The sequence below is a fragment of the Scyliorhinus torazame genome, chromosome 15 (genome assembly GCF_047496885.1).
Source record: "Scyliorhinus torazame isolate Kashiwa2021f chromosome 15, sScyTor2.1, whole genome shotgun sequence".
NCBI classification, from domain to species: domain Eukaryota; kingdom Metazoa; phylum Chordata; class Chondrichthyes; order Carcharhiniformes; family Scyliorhinidae; genus Scyliorhinus; species Scyliorhinus torazame.
Window position 1 is genome coordinate 132,119,328 of NC_092721.1, and position 14,950 is coordinate 132,134,277.

At 47.3% G+C, this 14,950-nt stretch overlaps 1 protein-coding gene across 8 annotated transcripts in view; it reads left to right on the forward strand.

The window, feature by feature from the left end:
* Positions 1 to 14,950, forward strand: part of LOC140391818 (glutamate receptor 4) — a 438,531-nt gene that overhangs the window by 127,274 nt on the left and 296,307 nt on the right. For all 8 annotated transcript variants that reach the window (XM_072476746.1, XM_072476748.1, XM_072476750.1 and 5 more), the window contains one exon: positions 14,187 to 14,371. In XM_072476746.1, the coding sequence (XP_072332847.1) occupies positions 14,187 to 14,371 (185 nt within the window). The remainder of the gene's footprint in view (positions 1 to 14,186; positions 14,372 to 14,950) is intronic.

The window sequence follows — 14,950 nt, forward strand, 5'->3', positions numbered from 1 at the left end:
GGGCAAGAGAGGCAGGGTCGTTGGGGAAGAGTGGAGCAGAAGACTGGGCAAGGGTAGCAGGGTCGGTAGGGTATGGTGGAATGAAGGGGGGAAAGGGAGGTATGGTCAGTAGGGCAAGGTGGAGCAAAGACTGGGCGTATGAGGCAGTGTCGGTGGGGAAGGGTGGAGTGAATACTGGGCAAAGGAGGGAAGGTGGGGAGGCAGGGTGAAGCAAAGACTGGGCAAAGGGGCAGGGTCAGTGGGGAAGAGTGGAGCGAAGACTGGGTGTAGGAGGCAGGTTCGGTGGGGAAGTGCAGAGTGAAGACTGGCGAAGGAGGCAGGGTTGGTGGGGAAGGGCAGAGTGAAGACTGGCGAAGGAGGCAGGGTCGGTGGGGAAGGGTGGAACGAAGACTGGACGAGGGAGGTTGTTTCATCAGGAAGGGTGGGAGAGTGTCCAGAGAAAGAGGGCCGAATGTCCAATGCTTGTTTAGGAGGGTAAGCACATGCCTCACGTCTTCGGCCTGTTGTAGGGTGGTGGATGGCCTCTCGGTAGTGAGTGTCATCGAGAGATACGTCTAACAGACGGTATTGGTGAGCTCAATAGTTTGGTCCTAAGGGTTTGAATGAGGATACTGAGAGGTGGAAGATACAGGCACAGTCAGAGGGGGAATTGTATCAGGTAGCTTGGAAGTTCTAGGGCTGTTGAGGGGGGGGGGGGGGGGGGGCGGTTGCTAGTGGATGGAGCAATCACGGAATGTCAGGGTACAGCTGGCCTCAAGAACAAGATGGTCAGGAACTGGAAGGACATGGGCATGTTAACAGTTGTGGGGGCAGTGACCTCCGGTGGCGACCATGGAGTGAACGGTCGCACAATTGGCAGCTCCCGCTCATGGTGGTCTTTGTGTGGCCTTTCAGCCGGATTGTTGCAGGAAATTTGTAGAGAAAGGGTGTAGAAGCAAGAACAGAAGAAAGGGACCCCCAGTTTATGGAGCTGCGGCCCAGAAGTCATCGGAAAAGAACGAACCAGGCGGTGGTGACGAGTGAGGAGCAGACAACGCGCGTGGAGGTGGCAGACAAACTGTCAGCTCAGTGGTCAATGGACCAGTTGGTGAGCTTCTTAAATGAGAAGTTCACCCAACAACAGAAGGAGAGTGCGGAGGCCTGGCCCAGGTGGTGGACTCGGTCAAGACGGTGGTTGACTGCGTGGAGATGAAAATGGTGGCCCAGGGTCAGGCGGGGGAGCATGAGGACCAGTCCACCTCGATGATAGCAGAGATTGCGTGAAGAGTCTGCTGGAGAAAGTGGAGGACCTGAAAAATCATTCTCGGAGGAAGAACATTCGGATTGTGGATCTGCCATAGGGAATCAAAGGATCGGACGCTGGTGCATATGTGAGGAAGATGTTGATGAAGCTGCTTGGGGAAGGTGCATTTGATCGACGGCTGGAGGTGGATAGGGCCACAGGGCACTGATGCGCAAGCCCCAGGGGGGTGAGCCACCGAGGGCGATGGTGGTGCGATTACATCGGTTCCTGGACAAGGAACGTATTATGAGGTGGGCCAGGCAGACGAGGGGATGTACGTGGGAGTATGTTGAGATCCGGGTGTATCAGGAACTGGGAGCTGAGCTCGCAAAGAGGAGGGCGAGCTTTAATAAGGTCAAGTTGGCCCTGTACAAAAAGGGCATTAAGTTCGGACTGCTGTACCCGGCCCGCCGACTTCATGAAAGAGAATAGACTGACAGGAAAAGGAGGATCTTGAACTATGACTGAGGAGAATGGAACTATGTTTTGTTGAACCTTGGATCTATGCTGTTTGGACTTATTTTGGGGCGGGGGGCAGGGGGACCCCCTGACCTGGTGCCCCCTGACCAGGTGCCCCCTGACCAGGTTGGTCACGTGGAATATTCGGGGCCGTGTGTTCGCGCACTTGAGGCAACTGAAGGTGGACGTGGCCATGCTGCAGGAGACACATCTGAAGGTGGGGATCAGATTAGACTGAGGAAGGGATGGGTTGGGCAGGTGTTTCATTCGGGATAAGACTTCAAAACAAGGGGGGGGTGGCAATCCTGGTCAATAAACGGGTGGCGTTCGAGGTTGGGAAGATAGAGGCGGACCCGGGTTAGTGGGAAGTTGGAGGGAATGGCCGTGGTGTTGGTAAATATATATGCCCCAAACTGGGACGATGTTGAGTTTGTCAGGCGGGTACTTGGGATGATCCCAAGCCTGGGTTCATATCGACTGATTATGGGGGGAGATTTCAACATGGTCCTGGGTCCGAGGCTGGATCGGTCAAGTTCCAGGTCTGGGAAGGTATAAGCTCTGGCAAAGGAGCTGCGGGGGTTTATGGAGCGCATGGGGGTGGGGGGGGGCGGATTTGTGGAGATTTGGGAGGCCAAGGAGTAAGGAGTTTTCATTCTACTCCCATGTACATGAGGTATATTCCCAGATAGACTTCTTTGTGCGGGACAAAACGCTGCTGGATGAGGTGGTGAATGCTGAATATTCAACAATTGTGGTGTCAGACCACGCCCCCCCACTGGGTAGATCGGCAAGTCAACAAAAGAAAGGCTCAGCGGCCACAATGGAGGTTAGATGTGGGGCTGTTAGCAGAGGAGGAGGTGTGTGAGCGGGGGAGGAGGCCATTTGGGGATATATAAAGATCAATGACACAGGCGAGCTTTCGGCGGGGGTGGTGTGGGAGGCACTGAAGGCGGTTATTAGGGGGGAACTCATCTGAATTCAGGCACATAAGGAGAAGACTGAGCGGGCGGAGTTGGACAGGCTGGTAGTCGAAATTTTACAGGGGGGCAGGAGGTATACGGAGTCTCCGGATGACGGGCTTCTGAAGGAGCGCCAGAGACTGCAGCTGGAATTTGGGCTCCTGTCCACAGGTATGGCGGAGGGACAGCGGAGGAGGATAAAGGGGGTGGTGCATGAATATGGGGAAAAAGCCAGCAGGATGTTGGCACACCAGCTGAGGAAACAATAGGCGGTGAGAGAGATTGGGAAAGTAAAAGATAGAGGGGGGAAGGTGGTTTTGGATCCGGCAGAGGTGAATGATGTGATTCGGGGGTTTTACAGTAAATTGTATAAATCGGAACCCCCAGCTGGGGGGGAGCATATAAAACGATTCCTGGGGGGGGGCTGGAGTTCCCGAGGATAGATGAGGAGTTGGTGAAAGGTTTGGTAGCCCCAATTGAGCTTGGGGAGGTTATAGACGGGTTGGGGGCGATGCAGTCGGGTAAGGTCCCGGGACCTGAAGTATACCCAGTTGAGTTTTATAAAAAGTTTTCCGGGTTGCTAGGGCCGCTCCTGGTAAAGGTTTTTAATGAGCCCAAGGAGCTGTGAGTGCTCCTCTCAGCGTTATTGCAGGCATCGATCTCCCTTATTTTGAAGTGGGATAAGGATCCGGAGAGTTATGGGTCATATAGACCGATCTCCCTGTTGAATGTGGAAGCGAAATTGCTGGCAAAGATCTTGGCCACACGCATAGAGGATTGTGTCCCGGAGGTAATAGAGAGGACCAGACGGGATTTGTGAAGGGACGACACCTGACGTCCAATATTAGACGGCTCCTAAATGTGATAATGATGCCTGCGGAGGGGTGCGAGGTTGGGGTGGTGGTAGCCATGGATGCAGGAAGGCCTTTGATCGGGTGAAGTGGAGGTACCTGTGGGATGTCCTGGGAAGATTCAGGTTTGGGCAAGGATTTGTGGATTGGGTCCGGTTGCTATATCAGGCATCAGTGGTGAATGTAAGGACCAACTGGGTCCGGTCAGAGTATTTTAGTCTGTGCAGGGGGACAAGGCAGGGATGCCCACTTTCCCCACTACTGTTTGCCCTGGCCATTGAACCTTTGGCAATGGCACTAAGGACATCGAACATTTGGGGGGAGATAGTGAGAGGGGGGATGGAGCATAGGGTTCGTTCTTTGCGGATGATTTGCTCCTGTATATAACAGACCCGTTGGGGGGATATTGCAGGAATTCTGGGAATACTGGAGGAATTTGGCCGGTTCTCAGGTTACAAACTAAACATGAGCAAGAGCGAGCTCTTCGCGATCCAGGCAAGGGGGCAGGAAAGGAGACTGAGGGGGATGCCGTTCAAAGTGGTGGGAAGGAGTTTTAGGTATCTGGGGATTCAGGTGGCAAGGGACTGGGGTCAGCTTCATAAACTAAATTTGGGCAGGGTGATTGAGCAAATGAAAGGGGACTTCCGCAGGTGGGACGTGCTCCCGCTGTCATTGGTGGGGAGGGTACAGATTGTGAAAATGACAGTCCTCCCAAGATTGCTGTTTGTGTTTCAGTGTCTCCCAATCTTTATCCCCAGGCGATCTTGGGTTTTATATGGGCTGTGAAAGCCCCGACAGTGAAGAAATTCCTTCTTGAGCGGGGGCATGAGGAGGGAGGCATGGCACTTCCGAACTTTATTAATTACTACTGGGCAGCTAATATTTTGATGGTCAGGAAGTGGGTAGTGGGGGAGGGGGCGTTGTGGGAACTGGGAGAGGTGGCATCTTGTAAGGGCATGAGTCTGGAGTCTCTGTCAACGGCACCTCTGCTGTTCTCGCGGCTCCGGTACTCCACAAGCCCAGTGGTAGTGGCAGCCCTGAGAGTGTGGGGGCAATGGAGGCAGCATATGAGACTGGAGGGGGCACGGGTGTGGTCACCGATCTGTGACAATCACCGGCTCGCTCCGGGGAGGCTGGATGGGGGCTTTAGGAGGTGGCAGCGGGCAGAGATTGAGAGATTTGGGGATCTCTTCATTGAGGAGAGTTTCCCGAGCTTGGAGGAGGAGTTTGAGTTGCCGGGTGCGAACGGATTTCGGTACCTGCAGGTACGGGACTTTGTCCGGAGGCAGGTTACAAGCTTCCCTCGCCTCCATCTAAGGGGACTACAGGATAAGATGATGTCTAAACAGGGGTTGGGGAGGGGTGGGTCTCAGAAATATATAAGGAATTGATGGAGTGGGAAGGGGTCCCAATCGGGGAGGTGAAGAGGAAGTGGGAAGACGCGTTGGGGGCGGGTGGGGGGGGTGGTGGGGGGGGGGGGGGGGGGGGGGGAGTTGGAAGTCTGGCTATAGGAGAAGGCCCTGAAAAGAATCAATGCATCCTCATCATGTGCCAGACTTAGCCAGTTCAAGGTGGTCCACAGGGCTCTTGTGACTGTGGCCCGGATGAGTCGGTCTTTTGAGGAGGTGGAGGACAGGTGCGAGGTGCGGGGAAGTCCGGCGAATCATGTACATATGTTTTGGGCGTGTCCAAAGCTGAGGGGATTTTGGCAGGGATTCTCAGATGTCATGTCAGAGTCCTGGAAGGGAGGGTGACTCGTTGTCCAGAAGTGGCAATATTTGGAGTGTCGGAAGATCCGGGAGCCCGGAAGGGAGAAAGGCGAACGTTTTGGCCTTTGCCTCCCTGGTGGCCCGGAGATGGATTTTGCTGGGATGAAGGGACTCAGACCCTCCAAAGTCGGGGGTGTGGTCAGTGACATGGCAGCGTTTCTCAGGCTAGACTAGAATATGTTTACCTTAAGGGGTTCAATACCGGGGTTCGCTCTGAGGTGGCAGCCGTTCATCGACTTTTTGAAGGAAAACTGACCATCAGCAGACGAGGGGGGGGGGGAAATGGGGGGGGGGGGACATGGGGGGGGTGGAAGGGGAGGCATGGAAGTGAAGAATAAGGGCAGGGAACTAATATATGGGTAGCTAGGAGTTATGGCGGGGGGAAGTTGGGTATGTTACTGTGGGGTTTTTGCGTGTGTTGGACAGTTCTGCTATTTAGAATGTTAATATGTTAAAATGTTAAAATGATCGCCAAGGTCCCAGGTTCGATCCCGGCTCTGGGTCACTGTCCGTGTGGAGTTTGCACATTCTCCCCATGTCTGCGTGGGTTTCACCCCCACAACCCAAAAAGATGTGCAGGGTAGGTGGATTGGCCATGCTAAATTGCCCCTTAATTGGAAAAAATGAATTGGATATTCTTAAATTTATAACAATAAAAAAAAATGTTTTAATGTTAAAATTATAAATGCCTCAATAAAATGTTTCCTAAAAAAAAACAGTTGTGGGGACGATGGGGAGAGCAGGAATGTCCACATATCATCGGATCCAGGGTGATGAGGAGAGGTAGGATGCAAAGGAATGGCAAGGCAGTGATTGTGTAGGAGAATGGGCTGGGTCTTGGTGTGTATCAGGAGAAGGGTAGAAGGTGCTTAATGCACTGGCAAATGTCACACACACCATACTGGAGCTGTCAATGTTGTTGCGCTGTTTGTAAAACCTCTCAAACATTCTATACGGAAGGATTCTCTACTTGGGGAGAAGTTAATGCTTCATTTATTGGGACCAATTAAAGGGGCATCATATTAGTTATTAAGGGGAGGTATAGTGGCATTGTGGTATTGTCACTAGACTAGTAATCCAGGGACCAAGGGTAATGCTCTGAGGTTCTCGCACATGGCTGCCATTACCCTGGTCAATGTGTAATGTCCCCATGCACATTCAGTTATGAACAGGAGGAACACTCATCTGTGGTTATCCAGGTTTTCCTTTACCTCGACGGGATGGAGTGGGGAGGCGATATCCAGATGGATGTCAGGCACAGGTCTTAGCTTGGTTGAGAGGCTCAGAGATGATGGTGAATCTATAAAGAATATGATAACTAGTTGGATGACTGCAGTTTGTTCACAGATTCACACACATTTGATGCAAGCCCCAGGGATCTTTGCCTTTTTACTGGCTCTGGATACAGGCGGATAAACATGTGCAGGTTTGCCCTGGGCAAGGAGGAGTAATGGCCAGATCAGCAAGAGACAGTGGAGGTCAGGATGCTGGTGACCAGGATCCAGTGCGACAGTGAGCATTGGCCCAAATGCTGGTATATCGCAAGTGCCGCGGTTACCTGCAGATGAGCAAAAGGTTTGAGATGCCTCAGAGTGTCCTCTTCGGATTGTAATTGCTCACATATGCTATCTTCTCCATGAAGACTTGTGTTCACAAGGACTTGGAGGCAATCCCAAAGCCGGTGGCATTAAAAATCACCATGGCCCAAAACCTCTTTGCAGGGCTTCACTGGGCACCTGTGCAGTATTTTCGAGTTGGACACACTAGTGCATCTCTTCAGCAGTGTGGTCCTTATGGGATAATGCCCAGATCATTTAATGATGTCCAGAGCTGTCCGTTTGCAATTCCTTTGTGAGGTCCATTCCTCCCCTTCACAAGGGACTAGCAAGCAGGACAATCCTCCATGTGAGGTATCATAAATAAATGCATTCTTTCATGGGATGTGGGCATCTCTGGAAAGGCCAGCATTTGTTGTCCATCGCTAATTGGCCTTGAACTGTCCAGCCCACCCACAAGATTAGCCGAGTTCCAAGCTCATGCAGATGCAATGAGCTCAATAGCAGAGGATTGCGGGATTGGGGTGTGGGTGCAGCCATACCAGCCCGAAGCAGAAATTAACTTAAGTTTCACTCCCACCATCGAACTTACACTCCAGAGCAGAGGTACTGCCCTACCTGACATGCTTGTTCTCTTTTGATGTTGCTATGTTGTGAAGCTGTGCTGAGTGTTGCAGCCCTGACTCATAGCTGCCAGGTGAATCACAGAAATAGGTTAAATTTCCCCTCTACTTACTGTCTGATCTGACCTGATGTGACCTGTGCTGAGTAGCGACATTTCAGCTGGAAACTACAGATGAGGAAAACCTGAGGCTGAAGATCATGGCAGGGTAGTCCCTAATGTCTCCTGTTGTTTGGCTACTGAAGGGATAAATGATGATTTTGGAACAGGATGTTCTCCTGCATACTTGACAAAAAAGACGACGTGGTGAGATGAACAGGAGGTAGTGAAATCAAAATAGCTGCAAATTCACTCCCTAATTTTATACAATTGTGTATTTTCTGCTAAAACTTTATTAAAAAGACAGGAAAACACGCATACAATATGTGATTTTATTCTGTATTGGTGCACTAGAGAAGTGTTTTCCTAACTTTTTTGCCTGGGACCCATTTTACCAACCGGCCGACCTTCACAACCCACGCTGGCCGAACTTTGCGACGCACGCTGCCTGAACTTCACATCCACCATTTCCGCTTATATATATGTATATAATCTTTTACTGTCACATGTATGAAGTTACTGTGAAACGCCCCTAGTCGCCATATTCCGGCACCTGTTCGGGTAAGCTGGTACGGGAATTGAACCCGCGCTGCTGGCCTTGTACTGCATTACAAACCAGCTGTCTAGCCCACTGAGCTAAACCGACTGTGACAGGTGAGCCTGCTTGGTCGTCACAATCTCACTTGCTTTATCATTCAATGTTACATTTCTGCGGAGGACTTTTTAGATTTCACTGCATCCATTGAAAAAAAATCAAGAGATTGTTCGCAACCTCGCCATAATTAGTCTTGAAACGTCTTTGAACTTTTAAAGGTTTTAATTTTTAATTTTCCAGTACATCCCTGCATATGGCACACATGAACATTGTATCCTGATTTGCATTGGCACAATTAATAAACCCATAGCTCAAGAAATCATCTTTATGCTGCTTTGTTCCTGTTTTCAGTTTCTTCTTCATGGGTTGTTCGCCAGAGGCCCTGGAGCTCACACCAGCACTGCTGGCAGCTACAAAATGGAGGAATCTCTCTCACACCCAGAGCACGTGACATCAGTGCATGGTGCGCGTGACCTGCTCTTTGCCATCGCTTCTGGAGAGATGACTCTATCGATTTTTTAAAAGAATCTGCTCCTGGGTCAGCGCCAGGAAGAGGCGGTCTGCGGTCGCAGCCGTTGGGCATCACTTCTCCCAATCGGCAATGCTGCGACCAATGGCCCTGCAACCATAAGACCATAAGACATAGGAGCAGAATTAGGCCACTCGGCCCATCGAGTCTGCTCTACCATTCAATCATGGCTGATGTTTTCTCATCCCCATTCCCCTGCCTTCTCCCCATAACCCCTGATGCTCTTATTAATCAAGAACCTATCTAACTCTGTCTTAAAGACACTCAATGATTTGGCCTCCACAGCCTTCTGCGGTAAAGAGTTCCACAGATTCACCACCCTCTGGCTGAAGAAATTCCTCCTCATCTCAGTTTTAAAACATTGTCCCTTTAGTCTGAGATGGTGTCCTCTGGTTCTAGTTTTTCCTACAAGTGGAAACATCCTCTCCACGTCCACTCTATCCAGGCCGCGCAGTATCCTGTAAGTTTCAATAAGTTTCAAATTCCTAGGGGTGCACAACTCCAAAACTCTGTCCTGGTCCACCCATGTCGACGCTACCACCAAGAAAGCACAACAGCGCCTATACTTCCTCAGGAAACTAAGGAAATTAGGCATGTCCACATTAACCCTTACCAACTTTTACAGATGCACCATAGAAAGCATCCTATCTGGCTGCATCACCGCCTGGTATGGCAACTGCTCAGCCCAGGACCGCAGGAAACTTCAGAGGGTCGTGAACACCGCCCAGTCCATCACACAAACCTGCCTCCCATCCATTGACTCCATTTACACCTCCCGCTGCCAGGGAAAAGCGGGCAGCATAATCAAAGACCCCTCCCACCCGGCTTACTCACTCTTCCAACTTCTTCCATCGGGCAGGAGATACAGAAGTCTGAGAACACGCACGAACAGACTCAAAAGCAGCTTCTTCCCCACTGTCACCAGACTCCTAAATGACCCTCTTATGGACTGACCTCATTAACACTACACCCTGTATGCTTCATCTGATGCCGGTGCTTATGTAGTTACATTGCATACTTTGTGTTGCCCTATTATGTATTTTCTTTTATCCCCTTTTCTTCCCATGTACTTAATGATCTGTTGAGCTGCTCACAGAAAAATACTTTTCACTGTACCTCGGTACATGTGACAATAAACGAATCCAATCCATTCAAGATCCCCCCTCATCCTTCTAAACTCTAACGAGTACAGACCCAGAGTCCTCAACCGTTCCTCATGTGATAAGTTCTTCATTCCAGGGATCATTCTTGTGAACCTCCTCTGGAACCTTTCCAAGGCCAGCACATCCTTCCTTAGATATGGGGCCCAAAACTGCTCACAATACTCCAAATGGGATCTGACCAGTGCCTTATACAGCCTCAGAAGTACAGCCTGGTCTTGTATTCTAGCCCTCTTGACATGAATGCTAACATTGCATTTGCCTTCCTAACTGCCGACTGACCCTGCACATTAACCTGAAGAGAATCATGAACAAGGACTCCCAAGTCCCTTTGTGCTTCCGATTTCCTAAGCATTTCCCATTTAGAAAATAGTCGATGCTTAAATTTCTCCTTCCAAAGTGCATAACCTCACACTTTTCCACATTGTATTTCATTTGCCACTTCATTGCCCAGTCTCCTAGCTTGTCCAAATTCTTCTACAGCCCCCTTGCTTCCTCAATACTACCTGTCCCTCAACAGATCTTTGTATCATCTGCAAACTTAGCAACAGTGTCTTCAGTTCCTCCTTCCAGATCATTTATGGATATTGTGAAAAGTTGTGGTCCCAGCACAGACCCCTGAGGCACATCACTAGTCACCGGCTGCCATCCTGAAAAAGACCCCATTATCCCCACTCTCTGCCTTCTGCCAGTCAGCCAATCCTCTATCCATGCCAGGATCTTACCCTTAACACCATGGGCTTTTAATTTATTTAACAGTCTCCTATGCAGCACCTTGTCAAAGGCCTTCTGGAAATCTAAATAAATCACTTCCACTGGTTCTCCTTTGTCTAACTTCCTTGTTACCTCCTCAAAGAACTCTAACAGATTTGTCAGACACAACCTCCCTTTGACAAAGCCGTACTGACTCAGTCCTATTTTACCATGCACTTCCAAGTATTTTGCGATCTCATCTTTAATAACAGACTCTAAAATCTTACCAATGACTGAAGTCAGGCTAACCGGCCTATAAGTTCCCGTCTTCTACCTCCCTCCCTTCTTAAACCCTCCCTACACCTGCTCGCGACCCATCCGCAGGTTGTGACCCTGACTTTAAAATGACTGCACCAGACTGCAAAAAAACCCAGAGTGCCCTGGAAATTGCTTAGTGGTGTGGTTCTGACAGTTATAATAATTCTACCATGCACCCTGCCAAAGTGTTTATGTAAAGGGGAGCTACTGGGATGAGCAAGCCTTTCAGCCTAAAGCTTACTGTGGCATGCTGGAAAGGTGGGAGGAAGCCAGTTCCGCATTACAGAAAGGTATCTATTATGTCTTGTAGTCACGATAGGAGGTGGTGCCATTGAACATTTAAAAAAGAATTGTACTCTTGTGCCAGCACGGGGCCTATCTGAGGAATTCTCCACCCTCCCATTACGTCAGTACCAAGAGGAGCTCTGACCCTGGCCCACAATATAATCTTGAAAATTGATCTTTCCGATCAATACTTGCCATATGCAGATTCGGGATAGGTTTGTGGTCAGTACAATGAATTCACAGTGAAGTATTTCGACTCCAGTATTTTATTTTTTGGAAGAAATCATTAATCCATTCCTCTCTCCACTGTTTCCAGTTTATATTTATGCAACACATGAATGTGCGGGTTTATAGAAGTGAGGGAATATTGCAATCGTTATGAGGCAGTGCTGTCCAAACATGTATGCGTGCAGTCAATGAATAGCTGGGAAATATCACTCCAAGTACCTATATGCGCACATTGTCGGATGATGGAATCCGACTCACTAATGGGTATTAAAGTTCAAAAATAGGAAAAGGTGTGAAGAGATTGAAATGATTAGTTCTTATGTGTTGCAAAACTGTGGAAAAGGCGACTGAAGGTTGGAAGAGAAAACCAGAGACAGAGGATGGCAAGTGTGAAATATATCACATTATGAAGGGATCCGGCATCCAAATTAAAGATTGGCAGGCTTTAAGATCTAGTCTGTCAGCAATACATTAATGTGACAATAATAACCAATTGGAAACCCAGAAACGCTACAAATTTCTCAACCACTTTTTGTTCACCTTTGCACAAAAGGAACAACAGTGCAGACATTTTCTTTGAATCTGTACATGAGACCTTTTAAAACAACTCAGCAGACCTCCTTCAGCTCAGTCAACAAATATGCATCTTTGACTTTGTTCATATACATGTTTCTGGATCCCACCTCTTCATTCACCTGAGGAAGGAGCTGTGCTCTGCAAGCTAGTGATTCAAAACAAACCTGTTGGACTTCAACTTAGTGTTGTAAGACTTTTTACTGTGCTCACCCCAGTCCAATGCCGGCATCTCCACAATAAATATACTGTCAGGTAAGGAACAGCATCATACAAACCTAGAACATCCCACGTTTCATGGAACCAGAACAGCACAGCAGAAGGACTTTCATGTCCATACTGGCTCTCCTAAGGAACAGTTCATGTACTGCCATTTCTCATCTTCTCCCCATAACCCTGAACATTCCTGCCTTTCAGATATTTAGAAAATTCAGAAGATGTAGAAAAATCTGTCACGCAAGGCCTGTCTGGCCCAGCTGAGAAACAAGTCACCCAGCCTAATCCCTGTTTTCTAGCACTTGGTCTGTGGAGGTTAGGAGACTCTCATTTCAGTGTTTCACCTCCAGACTCCATTCAGTAAGGTGAAGCACTACAATTTACCAACGCGACCAGACAAAAAATAAATCTAGGCTCCTACAATAGATAGTTATCCAATTATTTCTGCTAGATCGTGTGTGCGCCAGGTGATGATGTCGCCCTGTTAAAAACTCACTGTCTTGGTTATCGCATCAACAATTTGGAGGGTAGCTAATCCCTATGGAAAAGTACCCTTGAGTGAGTCCATGCCCTGAGGTGCATCGGCCAGAGAATTGAAGTCAAAAAGGGGTTAAAAATAAATCACTGTATTTTAGTGGTCATCTGGATAGAAAGGCAAAAGGGTTAAAATTGCACTGTGTACTATTAGAAATGAATATTTGAATAGATTCAAGTGCAATTCCTTGGTTGACTATTTTAATAAATTCAGTCAAACTCAAATGCTTTATAGTTCCTTCGGAATTAATATATATGCATGCCTGAGTATTTGTATTTATTTGCGTGTAAAAGTAAGGTTCATAAAATTTAAGCTTTAACCTTAACCTCTGTCCGCAAAGTCCTGGATCAGTGGTAAATAAATTCTCACGGAAAGACTAGCTTTCAGCATCTCCAGTTCTCAATGCAGTTTGAAGCTGCTGCAATGTGCTGGTTCAGAGAATTAATGCAGTCTACTGTGCAATAATATGTCAAAGGTTTTATTGCCTGAGGCTGATGCAGAACCATATATAATATGCTTTATGCTACTTCTGAAAACTAGAATATTTTCTCCAGCATTGTTCTTATCTAAATGTGGCACAAACATAATATTTGGAAATAATGGCATGAAATTATGTCAAAATGTTTAATAGATATATAAATATTCTTGTCAGATAGTCTCCAATTACTGTTGTCCGCTAAGGTAATTTTATTGGCATTTTTAGTTTGTGACCCTCTTTGACTGATCCATATACGCCCAAGAACATGTCTTTAAAATATCTTTTTTTCTTTCTCAGTCACATTTCAAGATTGATTTAACTATTGCAGATCATAAAATGATTCTGGCTTTACATGGCTTTACCATTTTTGACAGTGTCTAAAACACAGACTTTGCTGTGCTTTCTTTTGTAACAGTGACATAGTTTCATCGAAAGGCATGGTCAAAACTTCCTTTCAGTCACAGTCATACTGTTGTGCACACAAATTGGCTGGTTGAAAGAATATAAAGAATCAAAACCTGCCCGTCCTTATTTAGTGAGCTTCACTAGTTCCCGGTCAAGCTTACAGCTGGAGAGTTGAGCGGCTATTATGTGTTCTACTTTGCAGAGGGGAAATTGGCAGGACCAGCACCCGCTCCTTGCCCCTCACCCTGCCATACTCACTTCCTGATAAACAACGATGAGCACTGGGGACATGTCCAAGTCTCATATTGTCCTGCCAGTGTTCTACATTGCGGCACTGGAGCAGCTGAAATTAAGAAAATGAATACATTTGTTTGAAAATTTAATACATGTTTCTGAAGAAGAGGTGCACACCAAATCAAGCCTTTTCCTTATTTAGACCACCTCCAAGATCTGATTGAGCAGCACTATTTCACTCATGAAAAGAATAATAGATTGGAGTTGTATAGTTCGCCATCTTTGCAAATAGCCATTCAACATTTTCCTTAAAATGAATTTGTTTTATGACCTATTGCAGGTTATTCCATACTGCAGTCAATTATGGAAAAAGCAGGCCAGAATGGCTGGCAAGTCAGCGCTATCTGTATTGAGAACTTCAATGATGCTAGCTACCGACGCCTTTTAGAAGACCTGGAACGAAAACAGGAAAAGAGATTTGTCGTAGATTGTGAAGTCGAGAGGCTCCACAACATTATGGAGCAGGTAATGCTATTGATTTCAAATGAATATCAGTCATACGTTCCTCATAATTTAATGCTGTAGAAATGCTTATTGCAGACAAAAAATCTGCACTTGGATAACTAATCACTTCTGAACATTAAAGTTCTTGTTGGTAAAACACATTTTTGAGATTGCAAAAGGACTTCAACAGCAAAATCAAAGCTAGAATAAGATTAGCATTGATCAATCTATTCTGAGAATACTGTGGAATTGTACAGAAAAAAGTATGTTCATATTTTTTAAAATGAAAAGGTCACTAGGTATCTACAGAAGCAAAAGGAATCGAGTTGTGACGTTATCTTTCTATCTGCTGGAAGTCCATCTGTGAATATCAATTGCCACCTCATTAAGTTAAGGTGCCTGTCATATTCAAAATGTTTGAGCAGCTTCTTCTCACCAGACAATGTATGCATTGTTTTGAAAGCACTCTGCTTCCTATTCATGTACAAGTATTGAATTTTAACCCAATTTGACAAGTTGCTGGCATGCATCAATCAGTGGGATTCACTAAAAATTGGTACAAATAAATCTTGTGGTATTGCAGACAGCCTGACTACAACA